General features: G+C 50.9%; 1 protein-coding gene across 1 annotated transcript in view; it reads right to left on the bottom strand.

The window, feature by feature from the left end:
• FANCA (FA complementation group A) overlaps positions 1–13,092 on the bottom strand; it is a 65,560-nt gene that overhangs the window by 1,225 nt on the left and 51,243 nt on the right. The window contains 8 exon segments of the mRNA XM_075939817.1: positions 559–634; positions 1,401–1,506; positions 2,684–2,746; positions 4,540–4,681; positions 6,229–6,341; positions 7,821–7,925; positions 8,378–8,437; positions 10,589–10,694. Of these exon segments, the coding sequence (XP_075795932.1) occupies positions 559–634; positions 1,401–1,506; positions 2,684–2,746; positions 4,540–4,681; positions 6,229–6,341; positions 7,821–7,925; positions 8,378–8,437; positions 10,589–10,694 (771 nt within the window).

The raw sequence follows: 13,092 nt of genomic DNA, 5'->3' as shown, positions 1-13,092 counted from the left end.
CTAAAAAGAATCACACAAAGTACAGCGTGAGCATAGTGCACCCAGATCGCACGATCCATCTTTAAACACACTAGGGGCAAAAGTGCACACACCCTTCACAGGAACACTCGCCTGTGGGATTTCACGGCCAGACTCGCTGTATTCAGCCCTAGACACTGCTCTCCCGCCCCCCTGGGGCTTGGAACACAGGCGCGTGGGAATGGACCCGTCTAGCTGGAATCCCACCAGCTGGAAGTCATGGTTTGTAGGGGGTCTCGGAGCAGGGAAGCTTTCCTGGACCATCAAGCAGCAGGAACGTTGGCTTTCAGAGGGCTGCAGATGTTTTTAGCTGGGAAAGTTACCAGTTTGCTTCACTCCTAGGCTGCTGGGTAAGCCTGAAGTGGCCGATACAGTCTGGTTTGCCAGAGAGTCATCCAGCCACCCAACTGGCAATCACACTTCCTAGAGATTCTCTTCCCACACACACTGCTGGCCAAGCTCCACTCTCCAAACATGAAGAGAATTGCTTGGAGACGGGCATGTGAGAAGCCAAGGGTTCCCTTAGTGGTTGGTTGTTACCTGTAGAATGCCACAGGTAACAGGCGGATGTACTGGTCTGAGGCTGTGCTGTGCAGAATTTGATACAGTCCACGGTCTGCAATAGCCAAAGACAGGAGAAAGGTAAATGTCTTATAAGGGGGTCTCGTCGGGTGCTTCTGAAGCAGTGCAGACGCTGGGCAGAGTTCAGCCAGGCAGCAGCTGGAGACTGTGCCTAAGCTGCCATCTGGGTCAGACTCCGGTCACACGTGTGGAGGGGTGTGTCCAAGTCTCACACAGAGGTGGTGTTTTAAAGGGGCAGCCCCACACAGCTGATCCACAGCCGCTGCCCCTTTAAAACGCCGGCTCCACACATTTCGAAGGGACAGCTTCCTGCCGTGGAACCTGGGGTCAGCATAGCATGGAGCCCAGGGTCAGTGGGGGGACTAACTGACCCGGGCTCCATGGATTTGAAATGCACAAGAGCCCCCACTGGGGACTCTTGTGCATTTCCGAGCTGGCACTCGCATGCAGCCCGGAGTCAGCAGGACTTCCTGCTGGCCCCAGCTGTACGCAGAGTTCTGCATTCCTCCTCTGAAATGTACAAGAGCCCCAGCGGGAGGAATGCGGAAGTGCCTATCGACTAGTTGCCGGAAATTCCATCGACTGGCATATTGCATTGTAACATCCTTAAGTCAAAGTGCTACCGGGTGTCACCTCAGGGCAGAAGAGCTGATGCCGCAAAGAAGGCTGTTTGATGTGCCACTTGTTGGGTGCAGAGGCTCCGTCAGACAACTACGTTCCCTGGACCCAAGAGGGAATCCCTGAAGCCCCCGGCCCCAAGTTTGGCATTCCCACGTGTAGGGCAGGGAAAGCCTACTCACCTTTCTCTGCCGAATGAAAGAGTGCGAGCCAGGACCTGCCTTGCTCTTCCAGGCATCCGAGAAGCTCCAGGCACCATTCCAAAGAGTTCTGCTCTTCTCTCCCTTCCTGTACATTTCGGAAAAGAACATGCGGCCTCCTCTCAGAGCTGTGGCTACGTTTCAGACAGAGAGCTGCCCCGGCAATTGTGACTGTTTATGAAGTGCAGCCCCGATGCCAGCCTTAGTACGGCGCTAAACGCACAGATAGAGCCTTCCTCCGCCTCACTGCAGTCAAAGGCCTCGAGGAGAACGCAGGAGGCTCCAGCTCCCCCCGGCCCAAGGCAGAAAGCAAGCTGTACCCGGAGCTTTCTCCAGAGCTGTAGAAAAGCAACAGCAGGGCCAGCCCATGACCAAAGCATTTCCAAAGAGTTCAGCATCTAGCCTGGGAAACGTCACTGCACCGCTCAGCAGCTTCTCCCCACCTGTGTTCTCTGGAAGGTGGGCGCTTGGGCGGCCACGCCGGAGAAATTCAAATGCCCCCCAGCAATCAGCAGAGCACCCACAGCTACATTGTGTGTTTCTGTTGGAGGTGCACATTCAACCATGCCTCAGTGCATAAATTATTCCGCACACTGATGGAAAAGATTAGAGGGAACACTGGCCCCCAGTTATTTCACAGGATGTTACGGGCATTAGTTAGCATTCAGACAGCTCTCCCCCCACTCTGCCTCACAGTTCATGCCTCTCTCCTGACTGGTTTGTCTCCAAGCCTCCTTGCACATCCCCTCTTTGCTTGAAACAGCTCAGACCAACCTCTGTCAAACACTTTCCCTGAAAACCCCTCCAGGCCTGGTGGCACAGAGTAATCCAGCTGCTATGGGCCAGTAGGACAGAGATCCTGCTCCCCCTTTGGGGCGCTCTCTCCTGCCAAGAGCTCTGCCTCTCTGCCCTATGGAAAGTGGCTGACAATATATGCCAAACGCCATACAAAGACTAGGCAGCATTATTTGTATTCAAGCATTAGGGGAGCAAGGCTGGAAGTCTACTGAATGGGAAGGTCTGAAAACAGAGAGTCAGCCAAGAAAACAAGAAATACTACTATGGCAGAGAAGGGCTGCTGGGTTTGGCTTAGGAACAGGGGAAGACAGCCTGGACCCCCATTGCGATCTGCAAGACATCCCTTACTCCCTACTCGAGCAGGAGGCTCCAGTGAACTGCGCAGTGCTGGTCTAATGGAGTTTTAGGCGGCAAACCAGCCTTTTTAAGCCCACACAGTCTAATAACGAGACAGGGACTGGATTTACCTTTGGTGCGAATCTGGTCGAGATGAAATCCATGAGTGAAAAGAACAGCAGACAGACGAGGAGCTACAAGTGAAAGAAGCTGTATATTACTTATATCCTCAAATGACAAATGGGACATTCTACCCACAAAGCCCCCAAACGTGTCCCTAGGCTCTTCGGGCTGTTATGCACAGTGGGGTATTCTCCCCGGGGCTCACGTGGGCCCCCGGCACTCTGGGAGCCGAGACAGAAGGTGACCCTGGGCTAGCAGCATCCATTTCTGAAGACAAAACTCCATATTAATCGCAAAGTTCTGGCCCGCAGGAGCGAGGCTCATTGGAAGTCAGTCATCCAAAAGGACGTGCATCCTTCCAAGTCCACAGATGGACGTGGTCTCCGCCCCGCAAGGGGCAGCACTGCCAAGCACACGCTGGGCCCCTCCGGCAGCACGCTCAGTCCTACCCTACAACATGCCTCTTGTGCCAGTTCTGGGGGCCTGCCACTCACGGAAAACGGTGTGGTAGTTTTGTCATCAGGGGAAGGCCAACCCTGGTTTGGAACCCATGTCTCCTCCTCTCTAAGGCACATGACAGCTGAAGCAGCCAAAAAGGCTTCAGTGTAGCCAGTCACCACATGACCACTACAGACTGGGATATCGCGGGGGGGAGGGGGGAAAGGGATGCCCCTTTTAACGCCACAGAAATCCAGCAGCCCCAGAGAGCTTTCCAGAGAAACCAAGAGGAAAGTCTGGTCAGTGCCCAGTAGAACAGAGCCCTCTTCCCCTCCTGGAGTCTCTAAGAGCTACCAATGGCAGAAGCAGCAGCAATAATTGTCCCAAGGGCTGGAAGAGGCAGGACTGCTCATTTCCCAGTGACAAGTTGCCACCTGCCCAGCGATCTTTGTTTTGAAATGCAGCTGGTCACACACGAACGTCCCTGCATTGGGGGAATGCTCTGGGAAGGGGCACCAGACCTCCTTTCCCCTGAAAAACACCACACTCTGACGGAGCAGCTATTTCCCTTTCCCCTGTCCCCGTGTTACTGGGGGGGATGGCAGACCCCGGTGAAGAAATGCCTGGGTCTGCTTTATCTCCAGGGGGCTCTCAGGATCTCTTGTCAGTTTCAGAGCGCCCTTCTTCACATCCTGTGCACACCTCTGAGCCACCACCTTGCTAGCTGCCGAGTTCACCAGCGCTGCGGAGGCCAGACAGGAGATGTCGGCCACAGTGGTCCCAGCTCTCCCGCCTGGCTTCTGGCCTTGCAGTGTAAGGGGAAGGGTTTTCTCTCTTCTTTTCACTTGTCAGAAAAGCCCAACAAGCTGAGTTAGGGTGTGTCTAGACTACAAGTTTTTTTTTAAAAAGTGGCCTTTTTTCGAAAAAAAAAACTTCTCCTGCGTCTAGACTGCAGCCATGTTCTCTCGAAAGTAAATCAAAAGAACGTGGCAGTTTTTTCGACAACGGAAAACCTCGTTTTACGAGGAACACCACTTCTTTTTGAAAGTGCTCTTTTGAAAAAAGGCGCTATGTAATGCAAACTGGGCTTTTTCGAAAGAGCATCCAGACTGCCTGGGTGCTCTTTCGAAAAAGCGGCTTGCTTTTTCATAAGTACTGCTTGTAATCTAGACGCTCTTTTTCGAAAGAGGCTTGCAGTCTAGACATAGCCTAATTAGACACACTGGATGCAGCTTTACCGGGGAGAAGAGAGAGACTGAAGAGCCATATTCCTCCCCACAACCAGATTTCACGACCAGGGGCAGTGCTGTACAGTCGTTTCCTTTAGTGTTACAAAAATACGAGTCAGATCAAGTTCCGATTTACGAATGGTTTAAGAACAGAGGCAGAGAGAAACCTGCAAAGGGTTAAAAATGCCTAGTCTTGCCTGCTCTGAGAGACCTCCCAGGCTCTTCAGTGCAGCTCTCCTTCGTCCAGGCGCTGCTTGCTGCTGAGCAGCGAAATGTAGAAAAGCTGCAGAAATCCAGGGTGTATCAGAGAGGGAAAACTCTGCCTCTGAAGCGAGGAAGCTGGGAGATGAAAACAGTGTAAGAATTCAGCAGACACACCCATGGGTGAGAGCGCAAGGAGAGAAATCAAGCCTTGACTCAAGGCCACAGTGGAGTAAGGGATCAAGAGACCAGGTGTTTCTGCCTGACAGATCTTTCCCCCAACTTGGTTCCTGCATATAGGCAGTCCTACATCTCTCCAAGGGATTGTGGCCATAACCCAACCATCTGCCCAAAGGTCCGCTCCAGGGGTGGCTCAGTCACAAACTTTCTAACTCCAAACCAGCGTTTAGCATTACAGGTTGGACCTGCTTAGTCCAGCCCCTGTGCGCACAGTTCCTACTGCCTTTAAACTGCAGAGTCACAGCAGGGTTAGTCCCGGAAGGCCACGCCAGCCGGGACTAAGCTATCCCAGCTCGCGCTGCCCCTGAGCGCTAACCCACTGTGGCTCTGCAGTTTAAATGTAGTAAGAGCCCCGGTGGAGGTTTTGTTGAGAATGCAGAGCCTCAGTGGTCCCAGAGCCAGCCCGAGCTGAGACTGCTCAGTCCCAGCTCACGCCACCCCCAGAAGCTATCCCCACTACCCGCAGTGGGCTCTTACTACATTTAAAAGGCAGAGCCGCAGCAGGGTTAGCTCCCGGGGCTGGTGTGAGCCAATCCCAGCTCACGCCAGCTCCGGGACCGCTGCGGCTCTGCCTCCCCTACTCCCCACCTCCAGCACCACGGAGACAGTGCTGGGGGGAACCAGCTGTTAAGCTGTCTGCCCCCAGCACCAGCTCCTGCTGACACAGGCAGCAAGGAGCGGGGGGAGCAGGCAGTCGACTCAACTACCCGATAAGCATAGGCTTCTTGGGTAGTCGACTACTCCCTTACATCCCTAGTGCTCGCCTGCTGGACCACAGATGTTGCCGGACCACAGCGTCCCGGATTTAGGAGGTTCAACCCGTAGTATGATCATCAGAATGGGAGCATCTAGTTATTGCCTACAAGAGCCATCAATGTGAAGTGAAACATATGAGCCCCCAGCTCTGCCCAGCTACCACTGTAAGTCAGGAAAGCTGCAGAACCGGAATAGGAAGAAGTGGTGTTTGGGGGACTGCAGATTCTGCAGCATAGCACCAGTATGTGGGTTCATGAAAACGGAGAGGACCCACCAAATCAAGAGCGAAAGGGGGACTATAACATCAGTAAGTCCGACTCAACACCCCGCACAAGGCTATCTTCCTATCTCTGTTGTCTAACAATAACTCTTCTCCTCTACACTATTCCATGAAGAACCTATATTTTCCGTATGGCTCGGCTCTGTCCCAAAAAGAAATGGTGACATTCTCTAGCTGGTCCGACTAAGAGAGGATAATGGTTCCTTCGGGCCTTGCAATCCAGAAATGAATCGATGTAGGACGCTGTCCTGCAAGCCCGTCCCCATGAGCATGCCGTACTGCCAGCAGACAGTCCAGCCGTCGGTTTCAGTGTAGTCGTGCACACTTAATTTTCCCGCAGCATGACAAGCTGCATCGACGGCAGTCTCGCTGCTGCCCACAGGCGGATCGGCAGGCGCCTCAGACTCACCTCGCAGCAGAATGATGCCATTTCCTCATCCTCTGCAGTCCTTGTGCCAACGGAGCCTCAAACAGCCTTTTCCACTGGGAGCACAGCACCGGCTCCAACCTCTGCCACCACCGCTAGAAGAACAGTGGAAACCAACCAAGTTAGAATCGGCGCACAGGGGTCCAAAGCGCGAACAGGGGAGTTGTGAGAGAGATGGGACGGGCACAGCAGGTAGAACACGGCTTCTCAGGACAAATTATCTGGTGGCCTCAGCGCAGTCACCAGCTCTGGCTGGGAGCCGCTCTCATGGTTTTCCCTAAAATACTAAATCAGCACTAAGAAAAACAGATGCACACATCCATGTCCAAATCCCTGTCATTTATGTATTACTGGCTAGTCGGTCTGCTGCGACGAGTGACGTTAACCAACACACTCAGCACTTTTCACAGCAGACTTACTCAGCACCGGGAAATCGGAAGACAAATTTAGCCCTGCATGGTGGCTAAGGGGGCGGTAGGGACAATGGGAAACCAGAACCTGAAGCATTGTGACCCAAATCTGCCTCCCCAACCACCCTGTGGACTGAAGCCCAAATTCTGAGCCCCAACGCCCTGAGAAGGTGGGGAACTCACCGGCTGGCGTTCTCATGTTCTTATATGCAAGCTATGCTTTGTAACTGAAGATACTTGCTCTGAAACTGTATATAGGTCAGGCGGAATGTCCACCACCCCTCAAGGAGGAAAATCAAAGCTAAAAGGGCCGTCGTGGAACGTCACAACACAGACTTGGTTCGTGGCCCTCGCGGCCACGAATGTGCTACACGAAAGGAAGCCCATCTCATCAGCATGAATGCTGGAAGGAGGAGAAAAGCCGGGACACAAGAAAAATCTCTTTGCTGCGTGGACTGTCACTGGGCTGGAGCGAAGAAACAGAAGCAGAAAGCTCCAGGATTTACCCTTACTAGCCCTAGAAGTCTCAATGCAGAGAGATTACTGCCACGCTGTCAGTTTTGGAGCCACAGAGAAACTCATTTGTGTATGGATGTTGGGGTGAGACCAAAACCAAAAAAAGCTATAGCTTCAGAGTAGATGCTTTTGCTGGACCCCCAGGGCGGGAGGAGGATACACATGCAATTGCCCTGAACTGACACAACCTACACACGCCATATTAGGGTTGTGTCAAAATAATTTTGGGGAGGGAAAAAGGAAATGATAAAACAATATACAGTCAATATGCAGTACGTTGCTCAATACTGTTCATTGTGTACTAAGATATGTACCTATACGTGTCAAGGCAATGCACCTCGTTTTACTGTAAATGTCCCAAAATATCACACACAAAATATTCCCCTCTGCCTCCCATAGTCCCTCTTGTCACATTCAAAGCTAATTTACAGTTTGCTTTGTATTTTGGAGCCAGTATGTAATCAGGAGCGGCCCTATACGAGCTGCCGGCAACTGGCACCCTAAGCGAAATGCACGATCGGCGCACGATTGGCGCCCCTGCCTCCAAAGCCCTCAATGGCTGTTTATCTTGGCGCCCTAGGCAACTGTCTAGGTTGCCTGTATTGACGGGCCGTAATAGACTCCAAGAAGATCTAGAAGAACATTTACCGCTGCAGAAGAAATGATAACGGGACACTTGGTTTGGCATGTTTTCAAAACATCATTAACCACTTGTGCGGATTCCTCATGCTCCAAACTGGCATTCAGCAGACCCTGGGGAGCAGAAGTGCAATATGACTGCCTAATAATGTACCTTTCAAAGCCATCTGTTGCTAAAAAACAGCTGTAAGAACCAGCATTATTCAGGAAGGAAAAAAAAAGTCACCCCCACAAATCCTACACTGAACGTAGCTTTCTCTTACTGTGAAAAATGTGCTAAAAGTTACACTATTTCAGTAAAACTTCAACACCTGTAGACCAATCCCTCACACATTTCACCAGCTCCTATACAATGTTTACATCCATCACTTCTCTCCCACATCTACAGTTCAGAATCTTTGTCCAGGGACTTTACTTTTACATAAAGTTCCCATTCTACATTCTCAAAACAGCTGAGGATTGCACATTCCAGGTCTAGTAACAGTGTCAGAGGAGGGTCCTAACTTGTTTTTCTTCGCGGACGACTTCTGTCTTTGCACGAGGGGAAAGATTAAGCTAGAAGTTACCCTGAAGAAGTGAGCAGTGATGTCATAGGAGAGGGTGCAGCCTCTGGAACAGATGTTCCTCTGGAACAGAAGCAGACAGACAAGAGTTTATTCAATCGAGGACCACAGGGTTTTAACAGTTCGTAACCCTTTGGCAACAGCTCCCAACAGGGCAAGGCCTGACAATGCAGAAGAACCCTGTCTGAAAGCACAGTTACTCATTCCCATTAGAACTCTCGCAGGACCCAATCTCTCCTGTGAAGCAACATCAGTCCCTAGCTAGTGCTCTGCAGTTCCCGCTACCAGGCAGCAACACAGATCATGCTGCTCATTGTACACTAGATGACAGAAGTGATCTTAGACAGAGTGCCTTTCCTTGGATGACTGGGTTTCTCTCGCTGCACCTCCAGTGGATAGAGACGGGTGACTTGCAAGGGGTCATTAGCCTAGCAGAGAAATAGAGCGGATTAAAACCAGGAGAATGCAAAAGGGAGAGACACCCAGGAGCTGATGGCACAACCATTATGAAGCCGTTTTATGTCAACTACTAAGATGTTTCCAAACAGCTCAATGTTTTCAAGCTGGAAAGTCAGCTTATGACAGGGTCTCACTTTCAATATATACGGCAGGGACTTGGCACAGTGCCCTGATGTGTCAGGAAACTCAGAGACTGGGATGCAAGCTCAGTCTCTCGCTTCCAGGGAATGCTGCAGGGTTCTCTACTTCACGTGCTCGTCAATGACTTCTACTGGCAACAAAAATGTAGAGAACAGGCTCCAAGAGCCATAACAAGGGACCTATACTTGAGGGATGGAATAACAACAAATGAAATGGGTGTAGCCCAGAGGACTCCCTCTCTGTGTACGCGCTACTCTGCACAAGCGGTCTTAAACACAGTCACAGAACTGAAACCAGTTAATCTTACTGGTCACAAATTGGTTAGATAATCCCCCTGCAGGTCAAAAATCTAAACTGCTGAGCAGCGATTTCACTCAGACATGCACTCCCTTGTGGTATAGTCACCACATCCAGCAAAGCGGCAGATGACTGTTGGGGTGTGTAAGAGTTAAATAAGGGATATGGGTAATCGTGACCAGGGCAATGGGGGTACAGCATAGGCAGGCACTGTCTGTGTTGGTTTAAACAAATTTTCCTCCTTTCCGGTTTGCTTGGGATAGAGACGCTTAAAAGGATGCAGCTTTTAATGAATGCTCTGTGTGTGAAACAAACAGTATCTCCTTACCCCCTTGTCCAGTCCCATTTACTCTAAAACAGTGGTCCCCAACCTTTTGGGGCTGCCGGGCGCCCGCGGGCATGCGCCCAGAGCACAAGAACGTCTTGGGCTGGCCCTGGTCACTCGGCGGGCACACACAAATGCCCTGGCGGGTGCCATGGCACCCACGGGCACCGCGTTGGGGACCACTGCTCTAAAATATACATCCAGGGTCACACGTCCTTTTCTCCTTGTAAGTTGCTGATTTCAGGAAGTTTGTAATGTAAAACTGCTTGCTCCAGCTAAAAAGCTTTAAACAGTAAACGGGTGGGTAGAATTATATTCATCACATGGTTATAATTGTGCATTATAAGGGTGTTCATCTGCCATTGTCAATCTTCCAGGGTTGGGATTAGGGGGGCTAGTGAAGACAGCTCATTCAAACGGAGATGGGCACTCGGGTCGATGCCAATAGTCCTGCTTCTATGAGGAGTAAAGGAAGTTGAAGGGAGAACAGTCTCCCTTCACTTTCCTGCAACGTGGACAGTGCCAACATTTGAGTTAAGGTACTTCGGCTTCAGCTACGCAACTAATATAGCTGAAGTTGCGCATCTTAATTTGACCTTGTCTTGTGGTGTAGATGTACCCTAAGATAAAAAGGTACCTGTGGTTAATAAATTGCTCACTTGGACCCAGGGTATGGAGGTCCAAGGTGGAATAAAGGAGCCCTTTTACCCCATATCTGCCTCTGGATCACTTGTTTTTACTATCTAAAGAGCCCTCTCTCATCAGCATAATTTACTCATTGTGAATCCAGACAAACTTATTCCACTGCAGAGAAAGCACATGGAGGAATACTACAGTAGCAGCACAGGTTGTCTGAGATTCCAACACAATGACAGAGTTCCTGCTTTCAAGTATGATGGGGTTTGGTCTCTTCTCCATTCCCCACTCTTAAGTTTAAAGACCCCTAGCCAGACAATTACCAGACTTGCTACTATTTGTAAAACTGTACACACCAGCTCTGTGTTTACAAAGTGAAAGAAATCTTCACAATCCAAGGTAGTTTTCTTTCCTCTTCGACAGGTCATGACAACAACTGATGGAGGAAGACTCAACAGAATCCTGAAGTAAAATGTAAAAAGCATGCAGTCAAGAAGGAGACAGAGAACAGCTCTCGGGTCATATTAAGCCTGGCTGATTTTTAGCAGAATTTAGAAAAACTTTCCACGACTCAGTTCCTTAAACATCTGCTAGCAGGAAATGTACAGATTACTCATCGGGGATTTTCCAGGTGTCCAGAAATGGATCTGGTGTTTCAATAAAATATTCAGAACATTTTCAAGACACACAGGCTGTGTCTAGACTACATGGCTCCATCGATGGAGCCATGTAGATTAGACAGATAGGCAAAGGCAAATGAAGCCGCGATTTAAATGATCGCAGCTTCATTTAAATTTACATGGCTGCCGCACTGAGCTGACAAACAGCTGATCAGCTGTTTGCCGGCTCAGCGCGCTAGTCTGGACGCTCCTGCGCCGACATCAAAGCCCTTTGTCAGCAGCCCTGTTATTCCTCGTGGGATGAGGTTTACCGGGGCTGCCGACAAAGGGCTTTGATGTCGGCAGGGGAGCGTCCAGACTAGCGCGCTGAGCTGATCAGCTGTTTGTAGGCTCAGCGCGGCAGCCATGTAAATTTAAATGAAGCCGCAATCATTTAAATCGCGGCTTCATTTGCCTTTGCCAAAAAAAACAAATCTACATGGCTCCGTCAACGGAGCCATGTAGTTTAGACGTACACACAAACAATAGCCTTGGAAATGGTGGCATGGCCTTCTCAACCCCAGTGGGAAGTAAAGCATGTTAATGATGACCAAAATGCAGGTGGCGAAATTAAGAATGGTGATGGTTGTAAATAGCAAGGTCCAGGAGACTGAATTCTTGGGACTACTATCAGGATAATCCTTTAGAGGTAACTGCAGTGTATGAATGAAAGCTCAAATACCCAGGAGTTATAGAACACACACCTCAATCCACAAGATTATCAGTAAAAATATTAGGGCTGTCCATTAATTGCAGTTAACTCATGCAATTAACTCAAATGAATTGCAGTTTTAATTGCGTTAACAGAATGCAAATTGAAATGTATTAAATATTTGGATGTTTTTTCTATATTTTCATCTGTATTATATTCTGTTGCAACTGAAAAACATTTTTATTATGAATATTTATACTGTAAACATGATACAGTATTTTTATTCACCTTATACAAATATTGTAATGCATCCTTTGTTCTGATAAGTGCAACTTACAAATGTAGATTTTTGTGGGTTACATAACTGCACCCAAAACCAAAACAAATGTAAAACTTCAGCGCCTACAAGGCCACTCAGTTCTACTTCTTGTTCAGCCAATCACTAAAACAAACAAGTCTGTTTACATTTACAGGAGAAAACGTTGCTGGTTCTTATTTACAATGTTAGCAGAAAGTGAGAACAGGCACTTGAATGGCACTTCTGTAGCAGGTATTGCAAGGTATTTACATGCCAGAAATGCTAAACATTTGTATGCCCCTTCATGTTTTGGCCACTATTCCAAAGAACATGCCTCCATGCTGATGATGCTTGTTAAAAAAGTTACCGTATATTCCGGCGTACAAGACGACCTCTGAAGTTAAAAAACATCCCCCAAAAATCGGGGGTCGTCTTGTACGCCGGATGCCCCGCCGCCGGAGCCCCTCTGCGGCTTTGAAAGCCTCGGGGGAAGCCGGCGGCGGGGCATCCCAGGCGCGCATGGGCTGCCCCCCCCCCCCCCGCCGGAGCCCCTCCGCGGCTTTGAAAGCCTCGGGGGAAGCCGGCGGGGGGGCATCCCAGGCGCGCATGGGCTGCCCGCCCGCCGGAGCCCCTCCGCGGCTTTGAAAGCCTCGGGGGAAGCCGGCCGCGGGGCATCCCAGGCGCGCATGGGCTGCCCCCCCTCCGGAGCCCCTCCACGGCGGCGCGGAGGGGCTCCGGAGGGGGGGCAGCCCATGTGCGCCTGGGATGCCCCGCCGCCGGCTTCCCCCGAGGCTTTCAAAGCCGCGGAGGGGCTCCGGCGGGGGGGGCAGCCCATGCGCGCCTGGGATGCCCCCCCCGCCGGCTTCCCCCGAGGCTTTCAAAGCCGCGGAGGGGCTCCGGCGGGCGGGCAGCCCATGCGCGCCTGGGATGTCCCCCCGCCGGCTTCCCCCGAGGCTTTCAAAGCCGCGGAGGGGCTCCGGCGGGGGGGGGGGGGGGAGCCCGGGAGCCCAGGCGCTCCTGGCGGCTTTGCTCCCGGTGCCTCTGGTCTGCTGGGGACCATCTCCAGCAGACCAGGGACACCGGGAGCAAAGGAGGCGGAGGGGCGCTGGGGTATAAGATGAAACCCTATCTTTTAATTAAAAAGATAGGGGGTCGTCTTATACGCCCAGTCGCCCTATACGCCGGAAAATACGGTACCCACATTCTGCCATATATTTCACCCAGCATGTGTAAGAACTCTTTCACCGCAGA

The sequence above is a fragment of the Pelodiscus sinensis genome, chromosome 12, assembly GCF_049634645.1.
Source record: "Pelodiscus sinensis isolate JC-2024 chromosome 12, ASM4963464v1, whole genome shotgun sequence".
Taxonomy (NCBI): Eukaryota; Metazoa; Chordata; order Testudines; family Trionychidae; genus Pelodiscus; species Pelodiscus sinensis.
The sequence above is the reverse complement of the archived record's forward strand: the minus strand, read 5'-3'. Positions and strand labels throughout refer to the sequence as shown.